This window comes from Sapajus apella, unplaced genomic scaffold (genome assembly GCF_009761245.1).
Source record: "Sapajus apella isolate SASKATOON/1434 unplaced genomic scaffold, GSC_monkey_1.0 scaffold12, whole genome shotgun sequence".
In the NCBI taxonomy this organism is placed as follows: domain Eukaryota; kingdom Metazoa; phylum Chordata; class Mammalia; order Primates; family Cebidae; genus Sapajus; species Sapajus apella.
This window is the reverse complement of record NW_022436952.1, coordinates 35,394,543-35,414,654: the sequence shown is the minus strand read 5'-3', so window position 1 is coordinate 35,414,654 and position 20,112 is coordinate 35,394,543. Positions and strand designations below refer to the sequence as shown.

Below are 20,112 nucleotides of genomic sequence, written 5' to 3'. Positions count from 1 at the left end.
GTTATTTTTAGTCTCCCATGTCCTTCCCTGGAAGCCAAAGCATTGATCACACTTAAATGAGACCAGAACAATAAATATCCCATCTTCTCTTTGCCCAGCTTCCCTCGCAGGACAAAAGTTTGTCATCCACCAGACCAAGCCTCGCGTACCCTTCCTTTCCCCCAGAGGGTATGACGTCATCTCTTCTTGTCCCTGTGACTCTTCAAGGACGTGTTTCCTCCAAAGGAGCCCCACTCAAGAGATGCTGTTGGCCTCTTGTGATTTAGCCAGGCTGGAGGAAGGGTGGAAGTAACCCTAAGCAGTTTTCTAGATGCTGTTTATCAGAGGGAGCAATGGTAGAGGGTGGAGGTTAACAACCTCTGGGCCAGTTTAGGGCGTGGCTACTAGAGAAGCCAAGAGCACAGTTTTGGTCAAGAACACAGGTTTTGCATCAGGCAGACCCAGAAGCAAATCCTGGTTCCAGCACTTCCTACCAGGAGACTCTGGGCTCAGTCTCCTCCTCTCTGCAATGAGGCTACTGGTGCCTGCCTCAGAGGGCTGTCTTGAGGGCTGAAGGGAAGAAAGTCTATAAAATATTTGCCTGGTATCCATGCCACCTAAGTGGCAGCTGTTTCTGTGATAACTACTGCTACTATTTTTGTTATAGTTCCAGAACCCTGACGTAGCCCTTTGTCAGGGGTTGGGTTGAGAGGCAGATAATCCAAGTAGAAGTCTGAGTTTTACTTTGGGCAAGACACTTCCCTCTTTGAGTCAAAGGATCAGATGGTTCTTTTAGCCAGAAATTAATCCTCTAAGAAATGCATAGGAGGCAGGGCCCTGTGGCTCACACCTGTAATATCAGAACTTTGGGAGGCTGAGGCAAGAGGATTGCTTGAGTCCAGGAATTTGAGACCAGCCTAGGCAACATAGGAAGACTCTGTCTCCACAAAGAAAAATACAAAAATTAGCTGGGCATGGTGGCGCACGCCTGTAGTTCCAGGTATTTGGGAAGGTGAGGCAGGAGGATCACTTGAGCCCGGAGGTGAAGGCTGTAGTCAGCCGATCATATCACTGCATTCCAGCCTGGGTGACAGTTAGACCCCGTCTCAAAAAAAAAAAAAAGAAAAAAAAATCAACAACAAACAGAAATGCATAGGAAGCTCCTTGGCAACATGGACTCAAAGGAGGAAGAGATGGAGCCTCTTGCTCTGGAGTCTTAGCGCCGAGCCTGCAGAATCCAAGGCCTGGGGCTGGGGTGGGCAAGCCGAGTCCTGCATTCCTGAGAATTCTCGCTGTCTTTCTGTACCAGGGTCCTTGGCAGTGTCTGTGGCTGACATGACCGCCCCAGTCGTGGGCTCTTCTGGAGGGGTGTATGCTCTCGTCTCTGCCCATCTGGCCAACATCGTCATGGTGAGCACCTCCCGTTCTCAGCGTGTCTTTCTGGCCCTGTTCTCTGCCATCACTGGGACTGAGTATTAATCCACTGGGACTGGGAGCTGGCTCAGCACAGGCCCAACAAACGCCAGGCAGACCTGACCTGGAGCAGAGTCCTCACGCACTCCTCACCCTCTGCAGGCCCATTTCAAATGGGTGCCTTCCGGATGCAGTTCCTATTTTCTCCAGTTGTGGCTTGGCCTGGGACTGTGCCCATCTCCCTCTTCTGCCTTTTTCCCATTCACTGACGTTAAAGAGTTAACATTTGGCTGCTAGCATACATAGCCATTTAAATTGCTTATTTATCATAGATTGTTTTTTTTTTTTTTTTTTTTTTTTTTGAGACGGAGTTTCACTCTTGTTACCCAGGCTGGAGTGCAATGGCGCCATCTCGGCTCACCGCAACCTCCGCCTCCCGGGTTCAGGCAATTCTCCTGCCTCAGCCTCCTGAGTAGCTGGGATTACAGGCACGCACCACCATGCCCAGCTCATTTTTCGTATTTTTAGTAGAGACAGGGTTTCACCATGTTGACCAGGATGGTCTCGATCTCTTGACCTCGTGATCCACCTGCCTCGGCCTCCCAAAGTGCTGGGATTACAGGCTTGAGCCACCGCGCCCGGCCAATTTATCATAGATTGTTAAAAGTAAAAGGGCTTAGAGATTATCTCATCAAAATTCTCAAATAGGAAAGGAGGCTGTGGCTGTGAGAGGTTAAGTGACTTATCCAAAGTCACAGTCAAGTTTGTGGCAAAATGAAGTCTTGAACCCATATCTCCTGACAACCATTCAAGAGTTGTTCCCCATCCCAGCCTGTCATCGGAGCAGGACCCACTCCATTTCTCACCCTCTGCCTTTTCCTGAAAAGCAATACAGTGTGATGGTGAAGAGCATGGGCTATGGAGCCAGTCAGCCTAGGTCTAAATCCCTGCTACAACCTGGGCAAATTGCTTACCTGCTTCGCACCTCACTTTCTACATCTGTGAAATGGAATGGGAGCCCGTCATGGTGGCTCAGGCCTATAATCCCAGCGCTTTGAGAGTCTCAAGTAGACAGATCGCCTTGAGCTCAGGAGTTCAAGACCAGCCTAGGCAACATCTCTATAAAAAATACAAAAATTGGCCAGGCTCGATGGCTCATGCTTATAATCACAGCACTTTGGGAGGCTAAGGCAGGCAGATCATGAGTTCAGGGGTTCAAGACCAGACTGGCCAACACAGTGAAACCTTGTCTCTACTAAAAATACAAATATTAGCCGAGCATGCTGGCAGGTGCCTGTAATCCTAGCTACTAGGAAGGCTAAGGCAGGAGAATCGCTTGAACTGTGGAGGTAGAGGCTGTGGTGAGCCGAGATCACACCATTGCACTCTAGCCTGGGTGACAGCGAGACTCTGTCTCAAAAAAAAAAAAAAAATTAGCAGGGCAAAGTGGCATGTGCCTATAGTCTCAGCCACCCCAGAGGCTGTGGCTGGAGAATCACTTGAGCCTGAGAAGCAGAGGTTACAGTGAGCAGAGATTAAACCACTGCACACCAGCCTGGGCAACAGAATGAGGCCCTGTCTCAATTTAAAAAAAAAGAAGGCAGGGCATGGTGGCTCACGCCTGTAATCCCAGCACTTTGGGAGGCTGAGGTGGGTGGATCACAGGATCAGGAATTTGAGACCAGCCTGGCCAACATGGTGAAACCCTGTCTCTACTAAAAATACAAAAATTAGCCAGGCTTGGCAGCACATGCCTGTAGTCCCAGCTACTTGGGAGGCTGAGGCAGGAGAAGCGCTTGAACCTGGGAGGCAGAGGTTGCAGTGAGCCGAGATTGCACCACCGCACTCCAGCCTAGGTGACAGAAAGAGACTCTGTCTCAAAAAAAAAAAAAAAGAAGAAAAGAAATGGAATGACATGCAGTAAATGAGCTAAAACGCAAATAACCACCTATATAAACTTAATTCCCTTCTCCTGACGGAAGAGGCCAGGATGGGCTCAGACTAGACAGAGCCTTGGAGGCCAGAAATTGGGATGCGTCTGATGGTCTTAGAGGTTGTCAAAGTCCTTTTTTTTGGAGGCAGTCTGAAGTCTGAAGGTGATGGAGGAGTCAGTGGCTAACCCTGCCCGATCCTTCTCTGGCCAGCAAGCCTCTAGGTCTTACTTGTCTCTTTCCCCAGTACCTGGCGTACAGCTGGGTGCGTGGTAGATGGTGCCTGCTAGATTTTAGTGAATGAAGAAAGAAACGAACAACGTCCAGAAAAAGGCATAGCTTCTCTTTGGGGTCCTCCTGTTCTCACCCACTCCCCCATCAGTGTCTTCGCCCACGTGGCAGATGTTTGAATGCTCAGTGATTGCAGTGCGCAGGGCTTGGAGTTCCCGAATTCTCCCATCTTTTTCTTCCTTATCAATCTCACCGTCACCCACCCTGCTCCCAACCTCATCCCTTTCGTTCTCATCAAAATGCCCTTTGTACATTGAGTGAGCGAGAGAGCGCAAGAGGGAGGGGGGAAGGAAAGGAAAAGAGGGGGAGAGACAGACATACTGAGCGCCTGCCTACACTTGCTACTGGCCTGAATTTTGACACCTTCAGGTGAGTGCTCTGAGAGAGGCTGCGGGTGCTGGGAAACGTGGAGCGGTGAGCGTCTCAGTGTGTGTGTGTGCAGGTGTGTTTGCTCACGTATACAGCTCAGTTTGTTGAAAACCCGAGCGCATGGGCTGCCTCCCATGGCCCTTTTAAATGGGTCATTCTGTATCAGTGCCACATCTTTCCCCAGACACAGCTTTTCCTCTGAATTCTGCCTCCTCCACTCCCCCCTCCCCCTGCCCCAATTCCTTTCAGTAGGGGAAGGAAATGCTAACCTCCTCCCTCCCATTCCGCCCAAGACTTGTGTGTGTAGGGGTAATGAACAAGCTCAACTGAAAGAGAACATGGGGAGGAAGAAACAGGCTGGAGTTCATAACAACGCCGTGTTCCCACCCTCTTCCCCACCTCATGGGAAACAGCCGTGATGACCCAGAAGTTCCCACGGTGAAGGCAGACCACCCAAGGACCGTGGGGTAGGGCATGGGGGTTGACAGAGGTGTGAGAGCAGTTTTGTTCCAGTTGACGCTTCTCTCTGGCGAGTGGCTCATGGCCTGCAGCTGTGGGGATGAGCAGCCCCATCTGAGAGACCAGTGCCTTCCAGAAGCAAACGGCTTTCTCTGGCCAAATGGGAGCTGTGTAGTCTCCAGAGCATGACACATGGGGAGCCCTTCTCTAGAAAGTTGTGTGGGCCGGGCGCAGTGGGTCACACCTGTAATCCCAGCACTTTGGGAGGCCCACACAGGCAGATGGCTTGAGCCTAGGAGTTCAAGACCAGCCTGGGCGACATCTCTACACATCTCTACCAAATACACAGAAAATTTTCCTGGTGTGTGGTGTCATGCACCTGTGGTTCCAGCTACTCTGAAGGCTGAGGTGAGAGGATCACCTGAGCCAGAAAGGCGCGAATGAGTGAGCTGAGATTGCGTCACTGCACCCCACCCAGGGCAACAGAGTGAAACCCTGTCTCAAAAGAAAGAAAAAGAAAGTTATGTGGTGTCTATTGATGGTGAAAGAAAACTCATTGTCTCATTAAAAAGGTTGGTTTCTAGGCTGGGCGCAGTGGCTCACACCGGTAATCCCAGCACTTTGGGAGGCCAAGGTGGGTGGATAATGAGGTCAGAAGTTCAAGACCAGCCTGGTCAAGATGGTGAAACCCCATCTCTACTAAAAAAAAAAAAAAAAAAATTAGCCAGGCATGGTGGCATGCGTCTGTAATTCCAGCTACTCCAGAGGCTGAGACAGAAAATTGCCTAATCCTGGGAGGTGGAGGTTGCAATGAGTGGAGATCATGCCACTGCACTCCAGCCTGGGCAACAGAGCAAGACTCCATCTCAGGAAAAAAAAAAAAAAAAAATGTTGATTTTTCTTTGTCAGGAGGCTACCTTTATCCAAATTAGTTCAGTGCCAAGCAATTCAGAGATGCGTTGGGTCAACCGTATGAAATTGCCCTTTCCATGGGCCATCAGCATTTGAATATTGGCAATTTCATATGGTTCCACCTAATAGATATACTATTGTTTTCAGCTTCAAAATGAGGATTTGGAGTGTGTGTGTGTTATACACAGTAAACTACCTCATCAGAACAAAATGTAGAAAATGCATGGACTTGACAGAAAATCTGCATTTGAGTACCACTGTTAGCATCTTGATAGCTATGAGTCTATTACTCAGCTTATTGGAGACTCAGTTGTCTCATCTGTAATCCTATCTTCACAGAGGAGTTGTTTAGGAGATGAGAAAATGGACAAAATATTTCAGCAAAAGATCTGGAATGCAAAAAGCCCTATAATTAATAATTTTTTTTTTTAAAGATGGGTTTTCACCATGATGGCCAGGCTGGTCTTGAACTCCTGACCTCAGGTGATCCACCCACCTTGGTCTCCCAAAGTGCTAGGATTACAGGCGTGAGCCACCGCACCCGGCCTAATAATTTTTTTTTTTTTGAGACAGGGTTTTGCTCTGTTACCCAGGCTAGAGTGCAGTGGCACTATCTTGGCTCTCTGCAACCACCACCTCCTGGGCTCAAGCGATCCTCGTGCCTCAGCCCCCTGAGTAGCTGGGACCACGGGCTCATGCCACCATGCTTGGCTAATTTTTTGTATTATTATTATTTTTTTTTGTAGAGACGGGGTTTCACCATGTTGCCCAGGCTGGTCTCAAACTCCTGAATTCAAGTGATCCACCCGCCTCAGCCTCCCAAAGTGCTGGGATTACAGGCGTGAGCCACTGCACCCTGCCATGACTTCTTATTTTAAGATGGAGTCTTACTCTGTCCCTGGAGTGCAGTGGCACAATCTTGGCTCACTGCAAAATCCACCTCCTGGGTTCAAGTGATTCTCGTGCCTCAGCCTCCTGAGTAGCTGGGACTACAGGTGCATGTCTCCACACCCAGCTAATGTTTGTATTTTTAGTAGAGACGGGTTTCACCACGTTGGCCAGGATCTCCTGACCTCTAGATCTGCCCACCTCGGCCTCCCAAAGTGCTGGGATTATAGGCGTGAGTCTCCGCAGCTGGCCAACTTTTTATTTTAAACACGAGAGATATACAGATACACCTAATTGAATAATTTATTAATTGCCTCCTGCTGGCCAGAGTTCCATTTTTTAATCTACAAGATATTTACTTACAGTTTGCTCTGTAAGATCGATGTTTTCCCAAAATGTTTGAGATCTGAATTTTCACAAACTGAACCATATTGTCAAAGCACAAGGAAAGATGGGTCTAAAAGATACTAAAGATTTCTGTTACAAGGTTTACTTTGTTAAGGAAAAATCCTTTTGTAGGACAAAGAATCACTCCCTAATTTATCTGTGTCATGCTTTCACATTCCCTGTGTTGGGTTTTCTTGAAGTCATTTCACAAGAAACCGTTTCAACCAGGGACAGATGCAGAAAGCTGTATTGGAGTGGAAGCTCCCTGCCTGGCTTTCAGCCTCTGCACTGTTACCCGGTTGGGTGAGCAAGATGCTGAGAGACTGGTTACCAATGTGTTCACTGTGGGTGAGTTACTATCTCACTCTTAGAGGCTCTGGGAGAGAATGAAATTAAAGGGCCTGTAAAAGGTTTGTATTCCCCAAGGATCCGAGGGCTTTTCAACATTTATAGCAGCAGCAGTGCTGGCTGCTTGAGACTTTTTTTCTTCTCTGCTGTTGTTTCGGTGCACTAATTTTATTGGCGGGAATATTGGATTGGGAAAGTAAGGCAGCTGGTTGGAAGGGGACTCTTTAGTTTAACCCCTCGGCTGCTGGGAGGGAAGCAGGTCAAATTTACTGGTGTTCCTTCGCTCCGTTTGTGGGCAGCTGGGACAGACGGCACAGGCATATGGAATGTGGCCTCAGAAGTGTGGGTGGACAGAGCCCTGGACTGGGAGCCCAGTCAGCTCGCCATTCACTCACTGTGACCTTGAACCAGCCTTCCTTAATCCTCAGATTCTTCTACCCTAAAGTGTGGGCAGAGGGATGGACAGGATCAGCCTGGCAAGCTCCAGGGCTTTCAGGGCCAAGGCAGATGTTGTAAACCCATGAAGTGGGCCTGGGAGGTGCTGTGGCAGAACTGGAGTCATTCGGATTCAGAATTTTTCTTTTCTTTTTTTCAAGAGAGAGCTTCACTCTTGTTGCCCAGGCTGGAGTGCAATGGTGTGATCTTGGCTCACTGCAACCTCCACCTCCCAGGTTCAAGCCATTCTCCTGCCTCAGCCTCCCAAGTAGCTGGGATTACAGGTGTGTACGACCACACCTGGCTAATTTTGTATTTTTTTAGTAGAGACAGGGTTTCACCATGTTAGTCAGGCTGGTCTCGAACTCCTGACCTCAAGTGATCCACCCGCCCTGGCCTCCCAAAGTGCTGGCATTACAGGCGTGAGCCACCGTGCCCAGCCCAGATTCAGAATTTTTCAAGCCCCTCTGCAGGGCAAACTCAGCATCTTTGTCTCAGGTCAAGATACTACCACACACTTAAATGATGCCTACTGTGTGCCAGGCAGTGGTCTTAGTGCTTTACATGTATTAATTCATGTCATTCTCACAACCACCTGATGAGGTGGGTAACTGAGAGAAGGTGGTGGTGTTATCTCAAATTCACAAATGAGAACAATAGAGAAAAAGGAATTCTGAGCCACCCCACGGATGGCCGACCAGGCCAAGGATAAGGATGGTGCGTTTAATATTTATCCTAGATAGGGCCCAGGAGGGCGTGGAGGCAAGAGACCTTAGCTAAAGGAGAGAGCTGTCCACACATTCTAACTTACTTTGCCTGCTATAATCACTAGGACACAGTGAAAGCGATGCTGTTCTCAGATAAGGTATTCACTCAGGCCAGCCTCAGTGATTCATGCCTGCAATCCCAGCACTTTGGGAGGCTGAGGCAGGTGAATTTCTTGAGCCCAAGAGTTCTGGACCAGGCTGGGCAACACAGGGAGACCCCATCTCTACAAAAAAATTTTAAATTAGCTGGGTGTGATAGAGTGTGCCTATAGTCCCAGCTAGTTGGGAGGATCACTTGAGCCCAGAAGGTGAAGGCTGCAGTGAGCTGTGATCATGCCACTTCACTTCAGGGTGGGCAATAGAGTGAGACCCTGTCTCAAAAAAAAAAAAGGATATTCACCCAGAGGGGGCCGAACACAATGGTTCATGCCTGTAATCCCAGCACTTTGTGTTTTGTTGTTGTTTTTGTTTTTTTGAGGTAAAGTCTCACTCTGTCCCCCAGGCTGGAAGGCAGTGGTGTGATCTTGGCTCACTGCAACCTTCACCTCCTGAATTCAAGCTATTTTCTTGCCTCAGCCTCACGAGTAGCTGGGACTATAGATGCGCACCCCCACGCCCAGCCAGTTTTTGTATTTTTAGTAGAGACATGGTTTCACTATGTTGGCCAGGATTGTCTTAATGTTGACCTCGTGATCCACCCGCCTCGGCCTCCAAAAGTGCTGGGATTATAGGCCTGAGCCACCACTCCTGGCCTATTACTATTTTTGATAAAGGGTCTCAGTCTCTTGCCCAGGCTGGAGTGCACTGATGCAATCTCAGCTCACTGCAACCTCTACCTCCTGGGCTCAAACGATCATCCCACCTCAGCCTCTCAAGTAGCTGAGACTGCAGGTGCACACGACCGGCCTGGCCTTTTTATAGATGCAGGGTTTCACCATATTGCCCAGGCTGATTTCAAACTCCCAGGCTCAAGCAATCCTCCTGCCTCAGCCTCTCAAAGTGCTGGGATTACAGGGCATGAGCACCTGGCTTGTAATTCCAGCACTTTGGGAGGCCAAGGCTGGAGGACCGCTTGAAGCCAGGAGTTCGAGACCAGCCTGGGCAACATAGTGAAGTTCCATATCTAAAAAATAAAAAATTTAGCCAGATGTGGTGGCACATGCCCATAATTCTAGCTCCTTGGGAAGCTGGGGCAGGAGGATAACTTGAGCCCAGGAGTTTGAGGCTGCAGTGAGCTATGATTGCATTGTTGCATTCTGAAGCCCTGTCTCTTAAAAAGAAAAAAAAAAAAAAGTCTTCTGTACTTTGCTTTTAATTGTGATAAATGTATGTAACATAAAATGTAGCATCTTAAAGTATACGGTTACATTTTAAATGTACAGTTCAATGGCATTAAGCACATTCGTACATTCACATTGTTGTACAACCATAGCCATCTGTCTCCAGAACTCTTTTCATCTTGCAAAACTGAAACTCTGTACCCACTAAATAATGACTCCCTACCCCCTCCTCCCTCCAGCCCCTAGCAACCACGATTCTACTGTCTGTCTCCATGAATTTAATTACTCTAGGTACCTCATATAAGTGGGATCATACAATATTTAGCTTTTTGTGATTGCCTTATTTCACTTAGCATAAGGTCCTCCAGGTTTATTCATGCTGCAACATGGGTCAGAATCCCCTCCCTTTTTAAGGCTGAATTGTATTCCATTGTATGTATGTATCAGCAGGTGACATTATCCTGCCATCTGCTTCTTAGCTTGGAATATGTCAGCAAGGTGAAGATTAGACTTTCCACCTGCAAAGGGAAGGCAGTGGCTCACCTCACCTTCTGTGAAGAAGGGGTTGCTGGTCAATGAGGAAGAGTTGGGGGAAGGGAGGAGGTGGGCAAGAAACCAAATATACAAACGTATATATGTATATTTCATTTATCCATCCATCCATCCATCCATGGACACTGGGGTGGCTTCCACCTCTTGCCTATGATGAATAATGCTGCTGTGAACATAGGTATCACTTTTTTTTTTTTTTTGAGACTGAGTCTGGCTCAAGTGATCCACCCACATCGGCCTCCCAAAGTGGTGGGGTTACAGATGTGAGCCACCATGCCCAGCCGTGTATCACTTTTAAGGGAGAATTGAAACCCATGGAGGGGACATTATAGGGAAGGAAAACCTGGCAAACAACAGCAGGAAGAACTGTTCCAGGGTGAGAGCCCTTCTCGGGGCTCCTCAGGAGGCAGGAAGTACCCTGTCTTGGGGGCTGGAGGGCCATCTTGTTGGCTCCTTGGCAGTGGGTGTCCGCCTTTGGGAAGAGATGTCCCATTGGGTGATTCCCAAGTTTCTTCCCATCCTAGGGTTTCAACTTGGAGAGGGGCTGTGGCGCCCACCATCAGCTAACTGAGCCAGCTCGGACTGGGTCACTAGGTCCAGGGGAGGGCATCGACTCCAGTTTTGTTCCTTGTCTCCTGGCAAGCCTCCTCTATGGGCAGACACCAGCAGATGTCAAAAACATCCTGCCATCTGCTTCCTAGCACGGAACATGTCAGCAAGAGAAGATACACTTTCCACCTAAAGCAGGGCCGCGGGTGGCCCACACCTCACTTTCTGTGACGAAGGGGTTGCTGGTCAGTGAGGAAGGATGGGGAAAAGTGGGGAGGTGGGCAAGAACTGAAGGCTGTGAGGATTTCCCCCTCTTTGGCATCTGCTCTGTGTCCTGCTTGCCTGACTGAAGCTTTCATAGATGTTATTATCTGTGCCAGTGTTCAGGGCCTCTGTAAAGTTTCACAGACGTTCCTGCAACCTCAAAGAAGTGCCAGACGTGCCCCCTGAGCTGGGCCTGAGCCAGGCAGCAAAGGCGGATTGGGTGGGTGGGAGGGAACGAAAGTCCCCTGGCTGTGCCCTCCTTCCCTGGGGCTGATGTGTTCCAGGAAGATTCTGGGCTCATTTCTGTGCATGGACACCTTTGTATAAATGGTATAGTGCTTTGAATGCACTGCAGGAGTGCCTCTCAAAGGAACCCTGTGGGGAAGCCTTTTGTAAAGTGAAAAGTCCTTTTGTAAGGTGAATAACTGTACTGTTTATCTGCTTTGGAGGTTCCGAGTTCTCTGAGATTCTCGGGGGAGAGAGGGAGTTGTTTGAAGGCCACCTGGCCCACCCCTTCTCTAGCACCCAGTTCTCCTCTGGAGCATCCTTTCCAGTGATGTGAAACCCCCGATGGTGGGAAACTCACAACCCCTGCAAGATGGATCATTCTATCTCTGGAGAGCTCTGCTTATTAGAAATGGAAACTTACTCTGAGCTAAAAAGTCTCTCTCTGAAGTTTTCATCCATTGCAAGTCTTCTGCTTGCAGGTTACCCTGAATCGAATGTGCCCTTTCCTTGTGTTGACTCATTTGATATTTGACAACAATGAACTTGACCCCTGAGTCTTCTCTTCTTTGAGCTAAAAGATCCTGGCTTCCCCATTCATTCCTCATTTGTGGGATTTGGGGCTCTTTTATCATCCTGGTGGTTCTGCTTTGACTTTGCTTGGTTGGCTGCCCTGCTTCCTTTGCAACCATGGAGCCCAGCAATGAATGCAGCTCTCAGATGTTCTCTGTCCATTTAGATTAGACGGCCTCTCCTTTTCCTAGATCTGGAGTCTCTTCCTATGTTAGTCCAGCTCAGGAGCTTTTATGACTGAAGTAAACTTGCTGGTGCCTAAAATCTCAGCCATGTGGTGTATTCTGCTACTAAGCCACAACCCTCTCATTCAGGACCTCATAGACACCATTATTTTAATGTCAGATTGTCTTAAGCAAGACATACCGGCAGAGGAGTGGTCTAATCTGGAACTGACTGAACTCTCTCCTTTTTCCCTAGAACTGGTCAGGCATGAAGTGTCAGTTCAAGCTGCTGCGGATGGCTGTGGCCCTGATCTGTAGTAAGTATTGATGGGGCAGCTAGGGGACGAAAGCCTGGCGCTAGGCTGTGGGGTTCAAAGATGGCACAGTACCTGCCCTTCATGGGCTTGTGGTCAAGAAAAAAAAAGTGGGACATGTCAATAATGTGCAAAAAATATAAGGCTGTTGTGAGAGCTGTCTGTACTGCTGTGCTGCTTCGTAACATTCATCTTTTGTTTATTTATCTCTTTTTTTTTTTTGAGACTGAGTCTTGCTCTATCGCCAGGCTGGAGTATAGTGGCGTGCTCTTGGCTGACTGCAACCTCCGCCTCCTGGGTTCAAGTGATTCTCCTGCCTCAGCCTCCCGAGTAGCTGGGACTACAGGTGCTCACCACCATGCCCAGCTAATTTTTTGTGTTTTTTTTAGTAGAGATGGGGTTTCACTACGTTGGCCATGATGGTCTCGATCTCTTGACTTTGTGATCTGCCCACCTCGGCCTCCCAAAGTGCTGGGATTACAGGCATGAGCTGCCTTGCCCGGCCTTATTTATCTATTTTTTAAAAGTTTAAGGCCGGGCGCGGTGGCTCAAGCCTGTAATCCCAGCACTTTGGGAGGCCGAGGTGGGTGGATCACGAGGTCAAGAGATCGAGACCATCCCGGTCAACATGGTGAAACCCCGTCTCTACTAAAAATACAAAAAACATTAGCTGGGCATGGTGGCGCGTACCTGTAATCCCAGCACTCAGGAGGTTGAGGCAGGAGAATTGCCTGAACCCAGGAGGCGGAGGTTGCGGTGAGCCGAGATCGCACCATTGCACTCCAGCCTGGGTAGCAAGAGTGAAACTCCGTCTCAAAAAAAAAAAAAAAAAAGTTTATATATACATGACTGGGCATGGTGGCTCACGCCTGTAATCCTAGCACTTTGGGAGGCCGAGGTGGGTGGATCACCTGAGGTTAGGAGTTCAAGACCAGCCTGGCCATCATGGTGAAACTCCATCTTAGAAAAAACAAAGAAAAAAAAAATATATATTTTTTTCTTTTTCTTTTTTTTTGAGACAGGGTGTCTCCCTCTATCATCCAGGCTGTAATGCAGTGGCACAATCATAGCTGCCTGCAGCATCAAACTCCTGCCGGGGCTCAAGTGATCCTCCCTCCTCAGCCTCCCAAGTAGCCAGGACTATACATGTGTGGCACCATGCCTGGCTATTTAAAATTTCTTGCAGAGATAGGGGTCTTGCCATGTTTCCCAGGCTGGTGTTGCACTCCTGGGCTCAAGCAATCCTCCTGCCTTGGCCTTTCAAGTTGCTGAGATTACAGATGGGAGTCACCATGCCCAGCCTATTTTTTTGGGACAGAGTCTCACTCTGTTGCCCCGGCTGGAGTGCAGTGGCATGATTTCGTCTCACCACAACCTCCGCCTCCCAGGTTCAAGCGATTCTCCTGTCTCAACCCCCCAAGCAGCTGGGATTACAGGCGCATGCCACCATGCCCATCTACCTTTTTGTATTTTTTATAGAGATGGGGTTTCACCATGTTGGCCAGGCTGGTCTCGAACTCCTGACCTCAGGTGATCTGCCTGCTTCAGCCTCCCAAAGTACTGGGATTACAGGCTTGAGCCCACTGTGCCTGGGTCCAGCCTATTTTTTCCTCTTTTTATTGACATATAATATGCAAACAGAAAAGTGGTTAAGGACGAGCATTCAGATCAAGACAAATAACTTCCTAACCTTTTTGGTCATGGAACTGATCCTTTGAGATCCCTTATTGAAAGTCCAAGACCCCATCATCAGAAAAATACATATATGTGTATTCTTGTGCACACACACACATGTCAAAATCTGCAGTTTTAGCAGGTTCACAAACTGTAACTAGTCCAAGAATCCCTAGGAACAGGATGTCTTCAGGGCCCTAGTTGGGAGAGCTGAGTTCTACCTTCAGAGGTCATTCTGAGTGTTAGGCAGACAGGTGTTCACCAAGTAAACACGGTGCAAGAGGACATTTCAGGCAAAGCTGCAGCCTGAACTAACACATAGATGGGTGAAGGGTCATGGCCAGCGAGTTGGCTAGTGAAACCAAAGAATTAGTTTTGGGACTGTGTATGATTTTGATCAGAGATGAAGTTAATGAAATAGGAGGAGTCTGATTATTAAGGGCTTTGAATGCTGAGAAAAGAAAAAGTACTTCACCCTGCATTCTCTGGGTGGCCACTGGAGGGCTTTCAACAAGAGAGTTATTGATGGATAACCAGAATTTTAGAAAAACCAGACAGGCTGCAGTGTGGAAAATAGATTGTGGGAACAAGGAGGATAAGACCAGAGGCCAAAGGGCTCTTTCTGAGATCAAAAGAGATGAGTCTGAACAGAAGCAATAAAGGTAGGGGCCATGCACTGTGGCTCATGCCTGTAATCCCAGCACTTTGGGAGGCTGAAGTAGGATGATCTCTTGAGCCCAGGAGTTCAAGACCAGTCTTGGGAACATAGCAAGACCCTGTCTCTACAAAAAACAAAAAAGAAAGAAATTAAAAACCAGCCAGGCATGGTAGCTTGTGCCTGTAGGCCTAGCCCAGGAGCTCGAGGCAGCAGTGAGCTATGATCATGCGACTGCACTTCAGCCTGAGTGACAGAGTGAGACCCTGCCTTTAAAAAAAAAAAAAAAAAAAAGACCGGGCATGGTGGCTCACACCTGTAATCCCAGCACTTTGGGAGGCTGAGGCGGGCAGATCACGAGATCAGGAGTTCAAGACCCCCTGGCCAATATGGTGAAACCCCATCTCTACGAAAAGTACAAAAATTTAGCTAGGCGTGGTTGCGCACATCTGTGGTCCCAGCTACTCGGGAAGCCAGGGCAGGAGAATTGCTTGAACCTGGGAGGTGGAGGTTGCAGTGAGCCAACATTGTGCCACTGCACTCCAACCTGGGTGACAGAGTAAGACTCTGTCTCAAAAAAAAAAAAAAAAAAGAAAAGAAAAAAAGGCAATGAGGGAAGAAGAGGGAGTGAGCACATTTTCATCCAGTCCTCCAGACCCACCTAAAAAGGGTATTATTATTAGCTTAATTTATACATAGAAACTCAAGGCTCTGAGAATTAGGTTCCTTGTCCATGGTCACCCAGCTAAGAAGTGATAAAGCCACAATTCAGAACCAGCCTGTGCTGTTTGAAATGCTCCACGTGTTAGCCAAGCTGGGCAGTAAGCACCTGGGCTTTCTCCACCTGGGTCAGCCACCTGCTGTGTAGGTAAGAGGAAGACTGAGTCCGAACAAACCTGGGGCAGAGGGTCAGGCCTGTGAGGGCTCCACTTCAATTCACATCCACCTTTCTTGCCTCTTACCCCAGGGCTTTCAGGAAATCGGGTCTACCCCTGATCCTCTGTGAGGCTCTCTGGATCTCAGTTTCCTGGATGGAACTGGAGGATCTCTCATTCCAGCAAGAAACTTCCAGCCTTAAAACCCAAGGACTCCTTGAGTCGGGGCAGTAGGGTGCAGTGGGGTGGCAATGGGTGGCATAGCTTCTGCATCTGCTTGGGCTCTGAGTTCGTTTTTTGTTTTTTTTTTTTTTTGAGATGGAGTCTCGCTCTGTCACCCAGGCTGAAGTGCAATGGCAGGATCTTGGCTCATTGCAACCTCCGCCTCCTGGGTTCAAGCAATTCTCTGCCTCAGCCTCCCAAGTAGCTGGGATTACAGACGTGTGCCACCACACCCGGCTAATTTTTGTATTTTTAGTAGAGATGGGGTTTCACCATCTTGGCCAGGTTGGTCTTGAACTCCTGACCTTGTGATCCACCCACCTCGGCCTCCCAAAGTGCTGGGATTACAGGCGTGAGCCAGTGTACCCAGCCTGAGTTTGTTCATTTTTGAGGAAGAAAAGAGAAGCATGAGTCGTTTGTTTGTTTTTGGTTTTTTTAAAATCCACTGTAAGCGTCATAAAAACTAAAATGCTGTTTCAGAGTTGGAGACTATCATCTTTCAAACCTCCTTTATCAAACCCTGGACCTGGGGAGCCAAGGCTTGAAGGCTGTCCCAGGACAGGGTTGGGAGAGGGGAGGGTGGAGGGCCCATCCCTGGACGCACCTTTTCTGCCATCTATTGGCCATCCTTGGAGTTGCAGAGCTCAGCCCAGAAGGGTGGGCAACCCCAAGGGGAATGAAGCTCCCTCGAGGTTCTGGCACCCCTACAGTGGTTAGGGTGGAGAGAGGTGGCCTGGCTGATTAACTGGTAGCTAAATAGGTACAAAATTTCCCTCAAAGGGCTTTTTTTCTTTTTCTTTTTTTTTTTTTTTTTGAGACAGAGTTTCGCTCTTGTTACCCAGGCTGGAGTGCAATGGCGCAATCTCGGCTCACCGCAACCTCCACCTCCTGGGTTCAGGCAATTCTCCTGCCTCAGCCTCCTGAGTAGCTGGGATTACAGGCACGTGCCACCATGCCCAGCTAATGTTTTGTAGTTTTAGTAGAGACGGGGTTTCACCATGTTGACCAGGATGGTCTCGATCTCTTGACCTCGTGATCCACCCGCCTCGGCCTCCCAAAGTGCTGGGATTATAGGCGTGAGCCACCGCGCCCGGCCTGAAGGGCTTTTTTTCAATGTCAGATTTGCTTTGGTTTTCTGATCTGTCAAATGGGAATAAGAATACCTACCCTCAGTGTTCTTTTGGTAGTTGATAATGGGATGGCAGTTTCCTAGCGCCCTTCCTTTCAAGAGTCTCACCCCCACTTGACTGGCTGACCCAAGAAGTTCACGAAAGAAGCATGGTTTGGAGATCAGGATGAAGGCATCTTAGAATCTGTTAAGGGTCTGGGTGTGGTGGCCCATGCCTGTAATACCAGCAATTTGAGAGGTTGAGGCAGGAGACTCACTTGAGTCCAGGAGTTCAGGCCTGGGCAACATAGTAAGACTTCATCTTTACGGAAAAGTTTTTTCCAAATTACCCAAATGTGGTGGTGGGTGCCTCTAGTCCCAGTTTCTTGGGAGGATCACCTGAGCCCAGGAGGTTGAGGCTGCAGTGAGCTGTGATGGTGGCACTGTACTCCAGCCTAGAGTGAGACCTGTGTCAACAAGAACAACAAAAAGAATCTGTTAAGGGATGAATTCAGCAATTTGTTTGGGTCTGGGTTTTCTTTTCTTTTCTTTCTTTCTTTTTTTTTTTTTTTGAGACAGAGTCTTGCTCTGTTGCCCTGGTTGGAGTGCAGTGGCACAATCTCAGCTCACTGCAACCTCCACCTCCTGGGTTCAAGCAATTCTCCTACCTTAGCCTCCCAAGTAGCTGGGATTACAGGAGCCTGCCACAATGCCCAGCTAATTTTTGTATTTTTAGTAGAGACAGGGTTTCTCCATGTTGGCCAGGCTGGTCTCAAACTCCTGACCTCAGGGTGATCCACCCGCCTCGGCCTCCCAAAGTGCTGGGATTACAGGCATGAGCCACCGTGCCTGGCCAAATGTCACCTCTTTAGAGAGGTCTTGTATAACTCCCCAAGCTAAAGAATTCCCCTCCTTAAGCCAGGCATTGCTTTTACATCACCTGTTTCCCCTGATAGATGTCTCTTCCGGAAATTATCTTATGTACGTCATTGCTTACTGGTTTATTGCCAGACCCTGTAAGCTCTGGGAGAACAGAGGTTTGCCTGTCTCTGTCACTACTGTGTCCCCAGTGCAGAGAATGGTGCTTGGCCTAATAGGGAATGAATTCATGGGCAGGTGATGATGTGAAGGCCCCTCCCTCAGCCCTGGCTCATGGCTCTCCAGTGACCTCTCTTTGCCTCCTCCCCTTTCAGTGAGCATGGAGTTTGGGCGGGCCGTGTGGCTCCGCTTCCACCCGTCGGCCTATCCCCCCTGCCCTCACCCAAGCTTCGTGGCACACTTGGGTGGCGTGGCTGTGGGCATCACCCTGGGCGTGGTGGTCCTGAGGAACTACGAGCAGAGGCTGCAGGACCAGTCACTGTGGTGGATTTTTGTGGCCATGTACACTGTCTTCGTGCTGTTCGCCATCTTCTGGAACATCTTTGCCTACACCCTGCTGGACCTGAAGCTGCCGCCTCCCCCCTGAGGGCTGGAGGCCCAAGGTAGGGGAGGGGAGGGAAAAGCAGCACCCACAGGGAGCGCCTGCAAGTTTTTTTCTCATCACCAGCTCAGCAAGGCCGGGCAGGCGAGGACAGAAGACTCTGGGCCACTGTATTGTTTGTTTAGATTTGGACAGTGGAGACCTTTTTCTGAAAGGCACCTGGTGGAGGAGGTGATGTGGCTACTGTCGTTTTTCTAGGCTGCTCTGATGACGTGGGGCCAGAGTGAAAGTCTGGAGTGGGGGGAGACTGGCCCTCCCTCCCCTGGGCTGGGCTTGTTCCGCAGGGCCAGGGGTGCCCCTCAGTGCAGCAGCGTCTTCCTCATCCTCTACCCTCAGAGACCCTGAGAGACTCGGGAAGACCCAAGGGTTGTTGCGGCCAGGCATGGCCAATCTCTAGCTCAGAGATAATTGCAGGCCATGTGGTGTCCCCTCCACAGCTGCTGGGTCTGGAGCTCTGATAAAAAGAGGACCTACTGGACATGTCAGCTGTGACCTGGTTGAAACCAGGGTGCCCTCCTGGGCTGGTCAGTGGGCACTGGGGCATGGTCTGTTGTGCCAGGGCTGGGCAGAGCAGGGAGGCTGTAGGCTCCAGGCCCCCCTTGCCCTGGGGGTACCCAGTGAGAGGGAAAGAAGCAGGGGGAATAAACATCATCCCAAGTTCCACCCTGGAGAAGACAGACCCAGGACCAGCTTTAGACTTCTCCCTCCCTTTCTTCTAGAATGTTGGCATCTCACACTGGTGCCCCAGCCTCTGTGCCCAGCCTAGCTTTAGGGTCTTTTTCTTTCCTTTTGCTGCCCTGACCCTACTTCGTGCCTCTCTTTGGTTATGGAGACAGTTTTGATATGTGTGTGCATGTGTGCATGCGTGTGTGATGGGAAAGGCAATTGAGGCAAGTCAGCGCCTGCAGAGAAGGCACAGCAGATGCAGGGGGTCATATGGGCGTCGGTGCAAGGTGGGAGACCATGGTGTGCTGTGGTTGCTGACTGTCCTTGCCTGACAAAGCCTGTCCCCTTCTTTCCCATCTCCTGTCCCTTCCACACCTGCCCCTGAGCATCACTGACGGGCGGCAGAATGGCCCTGCTGGAGGAAGAGCTTAGCTCCTCTGGGATCCCCAGATGCTGAGGTTTGCCAGGTTCAGCTCTTGTTTCCCTCTGGGATGTCCTTCGTATCCAAAAGGTTTCCGTCCTGTCTCCCTTAGGAGAGAAGGAGCTTTGGGGGCTCAAGAGAGGCTGGGGTAGGACTGTTGAGGCCACGTGTCCATTTGAGTTGGGACAGGAGGCTATAGGAAGAGGAATTCCAATCTAGGTGGAAAACTTTGCCTCAGGAGAATTGCTGGGTGCGTGGTTGGGCCTGAGTGGGAGGGCAGCCAGTAAGCTCAGAGACTTGGCTGCAGGAGAGAACATGGCGGTTATCACCTCCACCCACCCCATCTCACAGGTGAGAAAACGAGATTGCAAGAATGACCCTCCTAACAGGAGCTGGTGCAGGCCCCAAATGGAGGGCATGAGGATGATCTTTGACCAAAAAAGTGATACTCCCTTTATTGGGCTCTTGGAATTCTCAACCACTGACAGTCCAAAAGAACAAAGAACACCAGGCCTGGGAGGAGGCAGAGGGGCTGGGCTCATCCAGAAACAGAGGCAGGAGCATGGGGACTGTCGTCCTCCAGCCTCATGCCCATCCCAGCCCTTGAGTGCCACAAAGTCCAGGGTTACTCGGGCCAGGCATTTGGGGTCTTGGGGAATGGTGGCTTCATATAATAGAGTACATATAATAGGGCTCACTCACACACTGGCAGGCTAGGCCCAGCTTTTCCCCATCTTAGCCCAACGCTAACTAGCTTCCCCGGCCAGTGTGGTGCTGCGGGTGGCAGTCTGAGGCACTATGGGGTCATGTCTTGGGTGGAGTTGCATCAGCCTGGGCTGTCTCGTGTGTGCCCTGCCTGCTGTTCTCTGCCCTAATGATAGAAAGGTGTAGATGGAAGAGTCAGCACCTAG

At 49.6% G+C, this 20,112-nt stretch overlaps 1 protein-coding gene across 3 annotated transcripts in view; it reads left to right on the top strand.

Annotated features, from left to right (window-relative positions):
- RHBDL3 (rhomboid like 3) overlaps positions 1 to 19,843 on the top strand; it is a 58,975-nt gene extending 39,132 nt beyond the window's left edge. For all 3 annotated transcript variants that reach the window (XM_032280915.1, XM_032280914.1, XM_032280916.1), the window contains 3 exons: positions 1,289 to 1,389; positions 12,043 to 12,103; positions 17,828 to 19,843. In XM_032280915.1, the coding sequence (XP_032136806.1) occupies positions 1,289 to 1,389; positions 12,043 to 12,103; positions 17,828 to 18,099 (434 nt within the window). In that variant the 3' untranslated portion in view covers positions 18,100 to 19,843. The remainder of the gene's footprint in view (positions 1 to 1,288; positions 1,390 to 12,042; positions 12,104 to 17,827) is intronic.
- The last annotated feature ends 269 nt before the right edge of the window (positions 19,844 to 20,112 follow it).